The sequence below is a fragment of the Theropithecus gelada genome, chromosome 19, assembly GCF_003255815.1.
Source record: "Theropithecus gelada isolate Dixy chromosome 19, Tgel_1.0, whole genome shotgun sequence".
Lineage (NCBI taxonomy): Eukaryota > Metazoa > Chordata > Mammalia > Primates > Cercopithecidae > Theropithecus > Theropithecus gelada.
The window spans coordinates 41,982,995-41,998,632 of NC_037687.1; the positions used below are offsets into that span (position 1 = coordinate 41,982,995).

General features: G+C 50.7%; 1 protein-coding gene across 2 annotated transcripts in view; it reads right to left on the reverse strand.

The window, feature by feature from the left end:
* SIPA1L3 (signal induced proliferation associated 1 like 3) overlaps window positions 1-15,638 on the reverse strand; it is a 308,788-nt gene that overhangs the window by 91,584 nt on the left and 201,566 nt on the right. For both annotated transcript variants that reach the window (XM_025368227.1, XM_025368228.1), the window contains exons 7-8: window positions 13,084-13,187; window positions 9,223-9,380 (exon numbers count right to left, since the gene is read on the reverse strand). In XM_025368227.1, coding sequence (XP_025224012.1) covers window positions 9,223-9,380; window positions 13,084-13,187 — 262 coding nt within the window. The remainder of the gene's footprint in view (window positions 1-9,222; window positions 9,381-13,083; window positions 13,188-15,638) is intronic.

A 15,638-nucleotide genomic window follows, 5' to 3' on the forward strand; every position in this document is an offset into this window, starting at 1 on the left:
TAGGGTTTTTTTGTTTGTTTTGTTTTATTCAGACAGGTCTCACTCTGTCACCCAGGCTGGAGTGCAATGTTTGTCACTGAGCTCTGGGGTGGTTTGTTATACAGCTTTACCGCAATCATAGCGCACTGCAGCTTTGACCTCCTGTCCGCAAGCAATCCTCCTGCCTCAGCCTCCCAAGTAGCTGGGACTACAGGCTCACACCACCATACCCAGGCAATCTTGTTTATTTTTTGTAGAGAGGAGGTACCACTATGTTGCCCAGGCTGGTCTCAAACTCCTGGGCTCAAGTCATCCTACCTCCTGGGCTTCCCAAAGTGTTGGGATTACAGGTGTGAGCCACCACACCCAGCCAAATGGTTTTCTTCTGAAGAATGAAAGCCCACGTCTAATTAGTAAGTTGCTGGCTAACCAGATTCGAAATCTAATAAAAAGTCAGCTGGGTGCAGTGGCTCATACCTGTAATCCCAGCACTTTGTGAGGCGGAGGCGGGCAGATCACCTGAGGTCAGGAGTTCGAGACCATCCTGACCAATATGGTGAAACCCTGTCTCTACTAAAAATACAAAAAAACTGGCTGGACGTGGTGGTGGGTGCCTGTAGTCCTAGCTACTCGGGAGGCTGAGACAGGACAACAGTGTGAACCCAGGAGGCGGAGGCTGCAGTGAGTCGAGATGGCACCACTGCACTCCAGCCTGGGGTACAGAGCGAGACTATGTCTCAAAAAAAAAAAAAAAAAAACAAAAAAACCAACAAAAAAGTGTTAGGGCACATACACATTTTCTCTAAAGCAGATGCCTGAACATCCTCTGACATCAAAGGGTAACTCCCCAAGAACTGTCCAGTTATTCTTGTTTTAAATACACTTAGACTGTGTGGCAGATCAGATTACAGTTTGGCAAAAATCCACTCTCTCAGCGTAGTGGCGCGGTCTCGGCTCACGGCAACCTCTGCCTCCTGGGTTCAAGCGATTCTCCTGCCTCAGCCTCCCGAGTAGCTGGGACTACAGGTGCCCACTACCACGCCTGGCTAATTTTGTATTTTTAGTAGAAATGGGGTTTCTCCATGTCGGTCAGGCTGGTCTCGAACTCCCGACCTCAGGTGATCTGCCTGCCTTGGCCTCCCAAAGTGCTAGGATTACAGGCGTGAGCCACCGCGCCCAGCCTAAAGTTTACTTTTAAATTAAAAGATTTAAAAAGATTTAAATTGGGGAAGATATTAAAAAAAAAAAAATCCACCCCCTCCTCTCCACCTTCCGAGGCAGGCACACCCCATGGATCTTGGTCATGTGACTTGATCTGGCCAACGGCTTCCAAGTTAAAGGCTTGAAGAGTGTGTGTGTGTGTATGTGTGCGTGTGTGTGTGTGTGTGTGTGTGTTCGGGTAGGGAGACTGACTCCTAAGCACCTGCCATCACTGTGGGTGAACAGACCCCAAGTAGTCTACTGGTCCCAGAAGATGAGGGACCTCTGGAGCAGACCTGGAACCAAGTCCAGCCAAACTCCAGCAGACACCCAGATGTGTGAACCAGAAAGAAACATTAATGTTTGTCACTGAGCTCTGGGGTGGTTTGTTATACAGCTTTACCGCACAAATAGCTGACTGATGTAGAATGTTTACGAGGTTTAGTTCTTTTGAACACTTGTGTGACACAAGTATACCTTGTAAGTCTTCTCAACAAAGGTTATTTTGAAAATTCATTGCATTCCTCTGGTAGATGCTGAGGTTTAAAGAAGAAAAAAAAAATAAAGGAAGTTCATTGTAATAGGAAGTTAGAATGGAACTCTTCCTGTTTCGGATTTGACGGAGGCACTATGATGATAGAAATAGGATAGCAACTCAGGAGAACGTAAAGAGAAAATAAGGCCTGGTGTGGTGGCACACACCTATAGTCCTAGCCACTCGGGAGGCTGAGGCAGGAGAATCACTTGAATCTAGGAGGCAGAGGTTGCAGTGAGCCAAGAATGAGCCACTGCACTCCAGGCTGGGCGACAGAGAGAGACACTGTGTCAAAAAGAAAAAAAAAGAGAAAATGATCTGAAAACTCCATTCCCCTAAACTCTTATACCTCATTTCCCACTATGTAAACTATGGAGAGAGAAAAGGAACTTGTGGAGAAAGCTGGGGGATGAGTCCCATTCTCTCCCTACCCAACCCCCAGCAGGAGGGGTCCCCTAGGTAATGCTTTTTTTTTTTTTTTTTTCCTGAGATGGAGTATCACTCTGTAGCTCAGGCTGGAATACAATGGCGCAATCTCAGCTAATCGCAACCGCCTCCTCCCTGGGTCAAGCAATTCTCCTGCCTCTTCCTCCCAAGTAGCTGGGATTACATGCACCTGCTACCACGCCCGGCTAATTTTGTATTTTTAGTAGAGACAGGGTTTCACCATGTTGGTCAGGCTGGTCTTGAACTACTGACCTCAAGTGATCTACCTGCCCTGGCCTCCCAAAGTGCTGGGATTACAGGCATGAGCCACCGCGCCCAGCCCCAAGGTGATCCTTACAGCAGCGAGGGGACTGGGATCTGTCTCCTGCCTGTGTAGGAAGCCCTGGAAAAGCCCGGCGAGCAGCCAGCCAGCTCCAGCCGCAATCCACATGGCACTTCCTTGCCTCCCTTTTCCTCCCTGCACTCCAACCCTGGATGGGTCAGAACCTGGCAGTGAGCAGGGTTGGGAGGAGGAGAAGTACAAGGTGCAGAAGCAGGAGAGGTAACCAGGCTCTCCACCCATTGAGGCTTCTGGGCGGAAGGAGCCCTGAGCCCGGACAGGGAGAAGATCTGTTGATGAGTCACATTTGGAGATTTGATGAATATCTTGGATGTGATGCTCTGATGACCAAATTAAATAGAGGCTCGGTGGCCTCTGGGCAGATTATTGCTAAAAGTGCACAAAAAGGCCAAGGCACCTGCCAGAATATTCACTGAGGGCAGGTGAGTTATGTTCTTCATGTTTCTTTTATTATTATTTTTTGAGATGGAGCCTCGCTCTGTCACCCAGGCTGGAGTGCAGTGGCAAGATCTCAGCTCACTGCAGCCTCCACCTCCCAGGTTCAGTCAATTCTCCCGCCTCCGTCTCCAGGGTAACTGAGATTACAGGCGCGCACCACCATGCCTGGCTAATTTTTGTATTTTTTTTTTTTTTTAATAATTTTTGTATTTTTGGTAGAGATGGGGTTTTACTACGTTGGCCAGGTTGCTCTTGAATTCCTGGCCTCAAGTGATCTGCCTGCCTTGGCCTCCCAAAGTGCTGGGATTACAGGTGTGAGCCAATGCACCCAGCCTGCTCTTTTCTTTCTTTCTTTCTTTCTTTTGAGACAGAGTCTTGCCGCTCTGTTGCCCGGGCTAGAGTGCAGTGGTGTGATCTCAGCTCACTGCAACCTCCGCCTCCTGGGTTCAAGCCTCCCAAGTTTAAGCGATTCTCCTGTCTCAGCCTCCTGAGTAGCTGGGATTACAGGCATGCACCACCATGCCCGGCTAATTTTTGTATTTTTAGTAGAGACGAGGTTTCTTTTTCTGTTTTTTTAATTCTTTCTTTTTTTTTTTATTCTTCTTCTAGAAATGGGGTTTCACCATGTTGGTCAGGCTGGTCTTGAACTCCTGGCCTCATGATCTGCTTGCCTGGGACTTCCAAAGTGCTGGGATTACAGGTGTGAGCCACCATGCCCGGTCTCTTTATATTTCTTAATGGCACAAGATGATGCAATAAGTTAACTATGTTTTCCTAAAAATGCATGGTATTTTCATCCTTGATTAAAATCTCTATTTGTCAGTACAGTGTCAAGACAGAATTCCTACTGTTTCTCTTCCAACTGTAGGATAATTTTAAAAAATAGATTATGGATTAAAAATACTCCATGAAACTCCAACCCAACGTCACGCTTGCCCAGGTTTTGTTGATTCCCTCCCCTTACCCCCAACTCTTGACAAAGGTGACAGTGCGACACTCATCCATTTGTTTGACAAGCACGTCCTGGACTCCATGCTCTTGGGCATTGGGGATAACGTGGTCCCTGCCTTCCCAGAGCTTCTAGCCCAGGAGGAGGGACATACTAAATCAACACACTGAGATAAACTCACAAAGACGAGGAAAGGGAACAGGGCGTGTTATGACAAAACTAGAGAAAGACCTGATTTGGACAGGGAGAATCTGGGAGGGCCTCTCTGAGGAAGTGACGATGAAGCTGGGAACTAAAGGCTGAGTGGAACCAGAGGAAGAGCTGGGGGAGAGTGCTGCAGCCAGGGGGTGCAGCACAGGTAGTGGCCGACTAGGGAAGGCCACGGTGGGCAGAGCCCAGAAGGAGGCCGTGAGGTCACCAGAGGCCAGGCCACACGGGGCCCTGGTGGCTTAGCACTTCCAATCCTTATCATGAGAGCAGGCAACCATTTAATGATCCGATCTGGTGGTGAAACGATTCCGTCTGCCTCCTCTGATCCAGTCTGCCATTCTCTGCCCTGCTCTGTGCTCAGGAAGGAAGATCTCTCCAGCCGTGTCACCTGGGTTCCTGTGCCCTGGGAGTTTGGCCAATGGCAAGCACTGGCAGGGGATGGGAAGACAGGAGGAGAGAGGCTGGAGTATTTCTTTCTCTTCTCTTCCTCCCTGAGGGGCTGTGATGATAGCATCAATGGCTGTCATTTTTGGTCCCTTACAGCTACTGCTCCTGTTGGGCTGCCCCTCTCCCAGGGCCATAGCTCTCACCAGCTTTCAGAAACTTCTCCTGTCTCCCTCTGAGCCCATCAAGCCTTGGGGGTGGGTATAAGGCTCCTGCCCTGGCTAGTCCCTGCATGCAGCATCTTCCCACACAGTTCCTACAAGCTCCCCACACCTCTGTTAGTGGCATTAACTCCCTTTGGTTAAATCCTTGAGGGAGATCTGCTTCTCACTGGGTTCCCAATGGAGGCAGACGCTGGCAGAGGGACAACAGATTGGCAATCTGCGGAGAACACTGCGGCTGTCTCATGAAGAATGGACGGGAGGATGGGGCATGTGCAGGAGACCAGAGAGGGAGCTACTGCGGGACTCCGGCCGATCAGGCCAGACTCCTCGCTCTCCATCTCTGGCCTTGACTGTCTAGTGACCCTTCATGCCCCAGGAGTGCCACGTGGCTGGGTGCTGCTCTGGGCTGAGTGGATTCGCCAGCACAGGTGCTCAATGCTGACTAAAGTAATGGTTTAAAAGTGGACAGACGAAACACGTTTCTACCAAGGTATGGTGGGCATAGCTTTACCAGAAAAACGCATTTTCCAGAGCGGACATGCTTCAAAGAATGCCACACACACCAGGCAAATTTTCTTCTGTGGGAAATCTTGTGGGCATGGCCTTACCCCAGGCAGGGGGATGGATGAGATGACCTCCCCTGTCCTTCTCTCTACTGAATGGGGCAGTCAGATTGCACTTCACAGAGATGAAGAGCTCTGCAACTTCTTCTTTTGTGTGTGTGTGTGTGAAACAGTTTCGCTCTTGTCTCCCAGGCCAGACTGCAATGGCGTGATCTCAGCTCACCGCAACCTCTACCTCCTGGGTTCAAGTGATTCTCCCGCCTCAGCCTCCAGAGTAGCTGGGATTACAGGCACATGCCACCATGACCGGCTAATTTTGTACTTTTTTTAGTAGAGATGGGACTTCTCCATGTTGGTCAAGCTGGTCTCAAACTCCTGACCTCAGGTGATCCACCTACCTCAGCCTCCCAAAGTGCTGGGATTACAGGCGTGAGCCATCGCGCCCGGCCGAGCTTTGCAACTTCTTAATTTAGCACTTAGCTGCTTACAGTGACAGATTTTGGCTTTTCCTATATTCCTGATTCATGATTTTACGAATCATAAAATTGCAAACGGCTGAAGGTTTTTGAGCCATCAGAACAGCTGGTCCTTTACTTCCCAGTGGGAGCGACTGGGTTTTGAGAGTCCACAGGCTGCAGGGATGGTGCGGGTGGTCATTCGGAAATGGCACACTTGAAACAGAAAGGATGACAACTCACGACACAACCAGGAGACGAGGTGACCTGGTGGCCACCTAAACACTGGGGGGCAATAAGTGTTGCTAGAACACTCAGAATTATTTATTCAACCGTTATTTTTTCAGTGCCTACAATACTGGGGCCAGGCGTCTTTCCAGCAAGCAAAGATGGCTTTAGGGTCCACTATGTGCCCAGCTCTGTGCTGTGACAGATACAGGAAGCTAAACATGACATGGGATGGGGTTACTGTCAAAGGAGGCAAGAGCCATGGAATTTTTTTTTTTTTGAGACAGAGTCTTGCTCTGTCACACAGGCTGGAGTGCAGTGGGGCTCACTCTAGCCTTGACCTCCTGGGCTCAAGTGATCCTCCCACCTCAGCTGGGATTACAGGTGCATGCCAGCATGCCTGGCTAATTTGTAATTTGTTTTTATAGAGACAGGGTCTCCCTATGTTGTCCAGGCTGATCTTGAACTCCTAGGCTCAAGTGATCCTCCTGCCTCAGCCTCCCAAAGTGCTGGGATTATAGGCATGAGTCACCATGTCCGGCCCATCATATCATTTTTATTGTGTGTTATGACAGAAACATGTTGGGCAATGGCACTTGGAGCAGGTAAGGAACCACTGGAGGATGTCAGAGGCTCATCTGAGTTCAGTGTTTTTTTGTTTTTTTTTTTGAGATGGAGTCTTGCTCTGTCGCCCAGGCTGGAGTGCAGTGGTGCAGTCTTGGCTCACTGCAACCTCTGCCTCCTGGGTTCAAGCGATTCTCCTCTCTCAACCTCCAGAGGAGCAGCTGTGATTACAGGCACCTGCCACAACGCCTGGCTAATTTTTGTATTTTTAGTGGAGATGGGGTTTCACCATGTTGGCCAGGTTGGTCTCCAACTCCTGACCTCAGGTGATCTGCCTGCCTCAGCCTCCCAAACTGTTGGGATTACAGGTGTGAGCCACCGCACCTAGCCCTGAGTTCAGTCTTGAAGGACAATCAGAAATTCACTGAGTTGGGGGCCAGGAGTTGGGGGTTTCAGGAGAAGGTAAGCTGGGGAGCTGTGGCCAGGCTCCCTCCACAGGCGAAAGGCAGGGTCAGGTCTGTCCAGAGAGCAGCAGCCTGTGGGGAAGGAGGGACGGGAAGGCAGGGTGATGGCTGAGGAGTCGCTTCGGTTGTATCTCTAACATTTTCTTTCTTTAAAAGTGAAGGAAAGAGGGAGAGCTGAAGCAAACAAAGCAAAATGTTAACATCTGTTAAAGCTGGCGGTGGGCACATGGGTGTCTGTTAAATGATTTTCTGCATGTTTAAAATATTGCATAATAAAAATACTTTAAATTAAATTATAAAAAACAAGAAAGGTTTGTGTGTCAGAGAGAAGAAATCACTCTGGCGACCATGCAGAGGCGGGCCTGGAAGGGTGGGAGGTTGGCTGCAGGCTGATGTGATGACCCCAGTAGGAGAGGGGAGCTCAGAGTGGGGACGAAGAAGAGAAAGTCACCCCCCCGACCAGCTCAACCCCTCACCTGTGATGCATCCTAAGAAGGCTGCCTCCTTTTCCAGTGTGTGCATGTGTATGTGTGCGTGTGCATGTGTGTGCATGTATGTGTGTGCATGCGTATGTGTGTGCATAGGTGCATGTGTTTATGTGTGCCGTGTGAGTGCATGTATGTGTGTGCACGTATGTGTGTGCATGTATTTATGTGTGCCTGTACGAGTGCATGTATGTGCGTGCATGTGCGTGTGCATGTGTGCGTGTATGTGTGTGCATGTGCCTGTGTGCATGTGCCTGTGCATGCATGCATGTGCATGTGTGTAAATATCTCCCATCTCATCTAAGATTAGTCCTCAGCCCCACAAAGGGCCTGAGGCGCAGGCACTCTAGCTGCTGCTGCATGTTACAGGAACTGACGGGCATGGGGAGAGGGGGCCTCAGGTCCCGGGACATGCCTGGAAGGAGGCCCTGCCACGCAGTGTGCTGGCTCCCAGTAGCCAGCGGGCAACACGTGCAGCACAGCAGTGCTTGACAGCCAGTGCTGCAGGCTGGGATGCCCCTCCCTTCCCTCGCCCAGCCGAGGGAGACAGCTGGTAGACCCGTGGTAATTCCGCAGCGACTATCAGTGCATATATATACGTACTCTGCTCCAGCACCTCCATTTCTAGAATTTCTTTTACAGCTGTATGCTTGGACTCAGGCGCAATCAGACTATAAATAAGACTGTTCATTGCATCAAGCAACAACCCTAATACCCATCAGTAGAGGACAGGAGATGACCCTGCATCCAAACAATGGAATATGAAGCGTCAGAAAGAACAAAAAGCACTTCATGTACAGGTAGGAAAAGATCTCAGCTGTGTGCGGTGGCTCACACTTACAATCCCAGCACTTTGGGAGGCTGAGGCTGGAAGATCGCTTGAGGCCATGAGTTCAAGATCAGCCTGGGTAAAACAGAGAGACCCCATCTCTACTAATTTTTTTTTTTAATTAGCTAGGCATGGGGGTGTGCACCTGTAGCTCCAGCTACTCAGGAGGCTGAGGCAGGAGGATCGTTTGAGCCCAGGGGGTCAAGGCTGCAGTGACCTATGATTGCACCACTGCATTCCAGCCTGGGCAACAGAGTAAGACCCTGTCTTTAAAAAAAAAAAAAAAAAACCCTAAACAACAAAAACCTCAATTCTACCTCCAAAGCAGGGCCCACCTCCACAGGCAGGCCCTGCTTCCCCTCGACTTTCCTCTGGGCCATCACTCGTGCCTCTCGGTCCTTGAAGCCCGGTGCCCAGGCCTGGCTGGTGATTCTGGCTCTAGGACAGGCACACAACTCCAACTGGGCCAGTGAGCCCCAGTTCAGGGGCTTCTGATGCAACTCCTGGGAAAGAAAAGCTCTCATTTTGGGGGATTTGCGGCTGGCAGGATGTTCACCTCAGAGCTGCTGGAAAGGTGACCCCCAGGAGAGGGGGGCAGATCCAGCCAGGCCTAACCGTGCCATTTTTGAGAGCTTATATACACAACTGTCTTTTTGTCTCAAGCCACATTGAGATGGGTCTTCTGTCACTCGAAACAAAAGATTACAAGCAAATACAAATCCCTGATGGTTTCCTTAGCAAAACTGGGGAGCCATGCCCCTTTCTGGCAGAAAACCACTCTCTGAGATGGTGTGGGGAGTGTGCGCTGCGCTCTCCTCCTGAAGCACAACATGTGAGGTGGTGGGGGGCCCTGTACTGGGACCCACTCGGGCCAGCTGCCTGCCCCTCTCTCCGTGCACTGCTGGGGACCGGGTGTGGCGGGGCATACCTGTAGCAGACGTTATCAGTGCAGGGGTTGTGGACTCGGACAATGATGAAGACGTGCTGGAAGTGGGAGCGGATGTTCTTGGGGGTGAACGGTAGCGCGCCAGGCTCCTGGAAGATGATCGTCACGATGTCGTTCCCTATGTGCCTCTTCCGTAGCAGCTGGGAAAGGGCAACAGAGGGGGACAGGAACGTGTCACAGGTTGGCCTGAGGGGTCCTGCCTGGACCACTGCCACAGCTCCTTACCCACCCCCATTCCCGCTCCCTGCTCACACATAGCCCAAGGAACGAGCTTCCTGTGGTTCCCTCTCATTCAGGATAAATGACAAACATCTTGCCATGGCCCAGCAGGCCCCCGTCACCTCTCTGACATTCCCCATGGCCCGGCAGGCCCCCGTCACCTCTCTGACATTCCCCGTGGCCCGGCAGGCCCCCGTCACCTCTCTGACATCCCCCATGGCCCCTGCTCACTCTGCTGCAGCTACACCCCACCTCCTGCTGCTCCTCAACCACGCCAGAAACACTTCTTTGAGGCCTCTGCACCTCTGTTCCCTCTGCTAGGAACATTCTTCCTGAGTCCCCACGTGGCTTCCTTCCTCACCTCCTCTGGTCTGGCAGAAACCTCCCTCCCAGGGAGGCCTTTGCTGACTACATTATCCAACATCCATCCCACCACAACACTCCCTGATCTTTGCTTTCCTGTCCCCATTACTTAATACTTATTGACACTCAGCACAGACAGTTTTCCCCTCTTCCTTTTGTTTCCTGTCTCTTCCCACTGAAGTGGCAGCTCCATGAGAACAGGGATTTTGTTCAATGCCCACCGCTGTACCCTCAGTACGCAGCACAGTGCCTGGCATACAGGAGGTGCTCAATAAATATGATCCAGAGAGCACAGGCTGGTGCCCTTCAACTTGCTCAAAGCCACACTCAGGGACAATGGCAGAGTCAGATCCCAGGTCACTGGCAGGGCCAGTTATGGCGCCACCCCTTCCCTGGACCCTGACTGAGGTCAAGACGGCTGTGGCTTCCGAGTGCCCTATGGGACCCTCACCCTCTGATACAATTTGGCTGTGTCCCCACCCTACAGTTCATCTTGAATTGTAGCTCCCATAATTTCCATGCGTTGTGGGAGGGACCCGGTGGGAGGTAATTGAATCATGGGGGTGGGTCTTTTCCGTGCTGTTCTCGTGGTAGTAAACAAGTCTCACGAGATCTGATGGTTTTATAAAAGGGTAGTTCCGCTGCACAAGCTCTCTTGCCTGCCACCATGGAAGACATGATTTTGGTCCTTCTTTGCCTTCTGCCATGACTGTGAGGACTCCCCAGCCATGTGGAGCTGTGAGTCCATTAAACCTCTTTTTCTTTATGAACTACCCAGTTTTGGGTAAATCTTCATTAGCAGTGTGAAAACGGACTAATACACCTTCTCTCCCCTGCTGGTCAGTCTCCGAGGAAGACTCTGTTATCTTCACAGGTGACACTGTATTCACTGTGTTTGGCTTATTTGCTGATATTATATTGTTCTTTTTCTTTTTTTTTTTTTTTTTGAGACGGAGTTTCGCTCTTGTTGCCCAGGCTGGAGTGCAATGGTGCTATCTCAGCTCACTGCAACCTCCGCCTCCCGGGTTCAAGTGATTCTCCTGCCTCAGCCTCCTGAGTAGCTGGGATTACAGGCATGTGCCACCACGCCCAGTTAATTTTGTATTTTTAGTAGAGACGGGGTTTCTCCATGTTGGTCAGGATGGTCTCGAACTCCTGACCTCAGGTGATCTCCCTGCCTCGGCCTCCGAAAGTGCTGGGATTACAGGTGTGAGCCACTGCGCCCAGCCTATTATACCGTTCTTATTTACACAGTTCTAGTATTCACATAACTGTTAAGGAATCTGCCAATGCAGGAGATCCACGGACGAGAGTCCCATGGAGCTCTAAGTGACGTGGCTCACAGCATGAACTCCAGACACGCTTTGCAGCTCAACTCCTACGGTTGAATGGTTAGTTCTTTATGTGTGTTTTAAGTGGCATTAAATCAAGTTGCTAAAGTAGCTATTGACTATGGCTGGTCCTGTACTAAACACTGTACAGCCGTCTCTTCAATTTATCTTCTCAATGAATCTCCTAACAACCCCGAGAAGCGTTAACTCACTTTGCCCCGCTTTACAGATGAGAAAACTTAGGCTTACAGAGGTTAAGTAATTTTCCCTAAGTCACGTAGTGACGGAGGGAAAGAGCCTGGATTCTAACCCATTTCTTTACGACTCAAGCTTTTCTCCAGCACGCCTCCCACTTACTCAGGAACGGGTACTGCTCCCTGCACCCCTCCTGCGTGTCGGGCCCTGTCACGCTCCAGTTGCCGCAGGAGTGTATGGACCTTTCTCAATGACCCTGAGACAGGGGCACTACCATTCTAACCATTTGACACAGGAGGGACTTGAGGCCCAGAGAGGTGAAATCACTTACTCGAGATCGCACAGCTAGGAAGTAGCAAAGAAAGAACTCAAATTCAGGTCTAATTCTGAGATAACAGCTTTTTTTTTTTTTTTTTTGAGACAGAGTCTTGCTCTGTTGCCCAGGCTGGAGTGCAGTGGCACGATCTCAGCTCACTGTAACCACTGCCTCCTGGGTTCAAGCAATTCTTGTGCCTCAGCTGGGACTATAGGCACACGCCACCACATCCAGCTAATTTTTGTATTTTTAGTAAAGACGGGGTTTCACCATATTGGCCAGGTTGGTTTCAAACTCCCGACTTCAGGTGATCTGCCTGCCTCGGCCTCCCAAAGTGCTGGGATCACAGGCATGAACCACCAAGCCTGGCCTAAGACCAAAGCTGTTAATAGCATGTTTTTAGATGAACCTTAGGAAATCAATATTTGACCATTTTTGGCCTACAATGTCACTTGTGCCAAATGGGAAAACATGTACACTTACTTCCTAAACTGTCAACACTCTGGGGCTTCCGTTCATTAGGAACTGGAAGAACTGCTCTGTGGGCCCAGCCTGCAAGCTGAGTCCAGGAGAGGAGCGGGGTCACAGCTGCAGCCTCCTGGCAATGGGTGTTTGGTGGTGCTGCCCACCGAGTATCCCTGCCTCCTCCTGGCAGCCACACCCACCTAGTTTGGGAAAGCACCATCCCAACCTCCGTCCATGTTTCAAGTTGAGCTGGCGCCACTCACCCTCTCTGGGGTGGGCATGAGCCTCGGGCTTAGCCAGTCTGCCCCTTCCACCCCCACCCCAGGCCCCGAGACTGGCATGTGAATGGTCCAATGAGACAGTTCTGAAACACTTCGGGACAACTGGAAAGAACAGCACTCTTCCTGCTGGGGTGGCTAAGCTGGTAGGATGTGAGCCTGTGGCTACAAGGAGGTGTCTCTGCCCTGCACCTGTGAATAAAGCTGCTGCAAAGAAAAGCAGAGGTGAGAAATGGGGAGGATTCCTAATATTGTTGGAGTCCCTGGATCCAACCAGACCTGAGGCCAGCCCTCTCCAGAATCTTAAGAGTTATATAACCGAGTAAATCTCTTTCTAGTTAAGCCAGTTTAGTGTTTCTGTTACTTGCAGTTAAAATAATGTTGACTGATTCACTCTTCTTCTTAAGACCAGTGATAACTCAAGAGGCCCTGGAGGGGAGTCGGGGTAGCTGGGGCCAAGCAGGGTGCCCAAAGAGCAGCAGGAAAGACTGGGGCCAAAGTGACATCTCGAACCACACCTGGCCTGGTCTCTAACCCCCGGGGAAAATGACTACGCTAAAGATGGCCTCCAAGGCCAAGGGCCTCCATATGATCCACAGGACGGTACTGGGAGGGCCAATGCTGGTGGGTGGGCAGTCAACATCCAGCAGCCGTGCCTCTGCTGAAAATCACTGACCTGCTGCCTGTTGTTGGGGGTGTAAGGGAGCAGGGTGGAGACGTGGAACATGATCTCGTAGTCCTGGTACGTCGTGTAGAGGGAGTGGGTTCCCGTGGAGTCGGCTGAAACAGAAATGCCAGTTAGGACCATGTTTCCAAAACCTCTGGGTTTTTGCCATATCCCACGTACCATCTGTGCTGGTTTTTAACTTGGTGCTTTCACTTCAATCCACTCTTAAAAATTAAATATTGGCCAGTCGCGGTGGCTCATGCCTATAATCCCAGCACTTTGGGAGGCTGAGGAGGGTGGATCATCTGAGGTTAGGAGTTTGAGACCAGCCTGGCCAACGTGGTGAAACCCCGTCTCTACTAAAAATACAAAAATTAGCCAGGCGTGGTGTTGGGCACCTGTAGTCCCAGCTACTCGGGAGGCTGAAGCAGAAAAATCGCTTGAACCCGGGAGCTGCAGCTTGCAGGGAGTCAAGATGGCGCCACTGCACTCTAGCCTGGGTGACAGGGTGGCTGTGTCTCAAAAAAAAAACAAAAAAATTAAATACATTTAGATAAAAAGGACACCCCATTGCTATGCACCCACCAGACTGGTAAAAATTAAAAAGTCTGACAGCACCAAGGGTTGGTGAGGATGTGGAGCAAACGGAACCCTTGAGGTGGCTGGTTAGGTGTGTAACGCGGTCCGAGCACTTCGGAAAACTTTTTAGCAATCTCTCTTAAGCCTGAAGATGGGCTTCATTGAAAACCTAGCACTTCCTCTCCTCGGACCACAGCCCAAAGAAATCATGCCCACGTGTCCTGGGATATGGGTACAAGAAGCTTCACGTGTCAGTCACAAGAATGGGTGAACACACTGGTCAATTCACACTGTGGAAAAATATACAGCCAGGAAAAGGAACGAGTCACGGCTGTGGCTTGGGGGAATCCTCTGAATGTTGAGTGAAAGATGCTGACACAAAGCAGCACACACGGCGTGATCCCATTCATGTGACGTGCAAAAGCAGGTCAGAGTATACCAGTCAGGGATGCGTACATAAGTACGCAAAATTATGAAGAAAAGCAAAGAAATGATTATCACTGAGAATCAGGATATGGGTTCTCTCTAATAGGAAGGGAGGGTTATGACCAGGAAGAGGCAAACCTACTTATTGAGCCCATGTTTCAGAGGGGGAAACGGAGGCATGGAGAGGGACTGCCTTCCCAAGGTCACGCTGCACTAAGTGGTAGAGTCTGGATCAGAACTCAGGCTGTTGGACTCCAGATCTGTTTTTGTTGTTGTTGTTATTTGTTTGTTTTTGAGACAGAGTTTTGCTTTGTCACCAAGGCTGGAGAGCAATGGGGCCATGTGGGCTCACTGCAACCTCTGCCTCCTGGGTTCAAGCAATTCTCCTGCTTCAACCTCCCGAGTAGCTGGGATTACAGGCGCCTGCCACCATGCCTGGATAATTTTAATATTTTTAGTAGAGACGGGGTTTCACCACGTTGGCCAGGCTGGTCGAACCCCTGACCTCAGGTGATCCACCTGCCTCAGCCTCCCAAAGCGCTGGGATTACAGGCGTAAGCCACTGTGCCCGGCCTCCAGATCTGTTCTTAACAATATTCAATGCTGCCTCAGTGTCCCCACCGGACACTGAGGCCACAGCTGCCAGTGCCAGAGCCAGGTCGGGAGCCAGGTAACCTCAAGGTGTCTGCTCAAGCCAGGACCATCCCTGCCTGTAATTTGGGGAGACTACTTCTAGGAGCACTACGTTTCCTGGGGTCCTCTCCGAGAACGCACTTCCTGGCCAGGCATAGTGGCTCACGCCTGTAATCCCAGCACCTTGGGAGGCTGCTGTGGGTGGATCACCTGAGGTCAGAAGTTCAAGACCAGCCTGGCCAACATGGTGAAATCCCATCTCCACTAAAAATACAAAATTAGCTGGATTTGGTGACACATGCCTGTAATCCCAGCTACTCAGGAGGCTAAGGTGGAAGAGTCACTTGAAACCAGGAGGTGGAGGTTGCAGTGAGCCAAGATCGCTCCACTGCACTCCAGCCTGGGTGACAGAGCAAGACTCTGTCTCAAAAAAATGAAAAACAAAAAAACAAAAAAAAAAACCAAACAATACTAACACTCACACCTGCCAGCTTCCTCCACGCCAGGCGAGCCCAGTGAGGCCTGCTACCTCCCTGCCCGCCTAGGGGGACACCCACACTGGCAGAGCTCTGGGAAGCACCTGGCACAGAGGGAGGGCTCAGGATGTTTGGGGCAATGCTGTCCCACGGAACCCTCACCGTGCAACTGTGCTTCCAAGGTTAAGTGCAATTATTACCTTCACTCTACAGATGAGGAAACTGAGGTCAAGAGAGGCAAAGCCACCTGTCCAAGATCACGAAACTAGCAAATGGCATAATATCATGCTCGTTCCTCCTACAGCCTCCTTTAGCAGGGGAGGAGGGGAAGGTGGTGATGGCCTCAGGCACCGGCCTAACACTTCACTTCTCTAAGATTTGTCTCCTGATCTGGGCTTCCGTTTTCTAGAAAAGCAAACCGAGTCTTGGTGAGGTGTGGGGCAGAGCAAT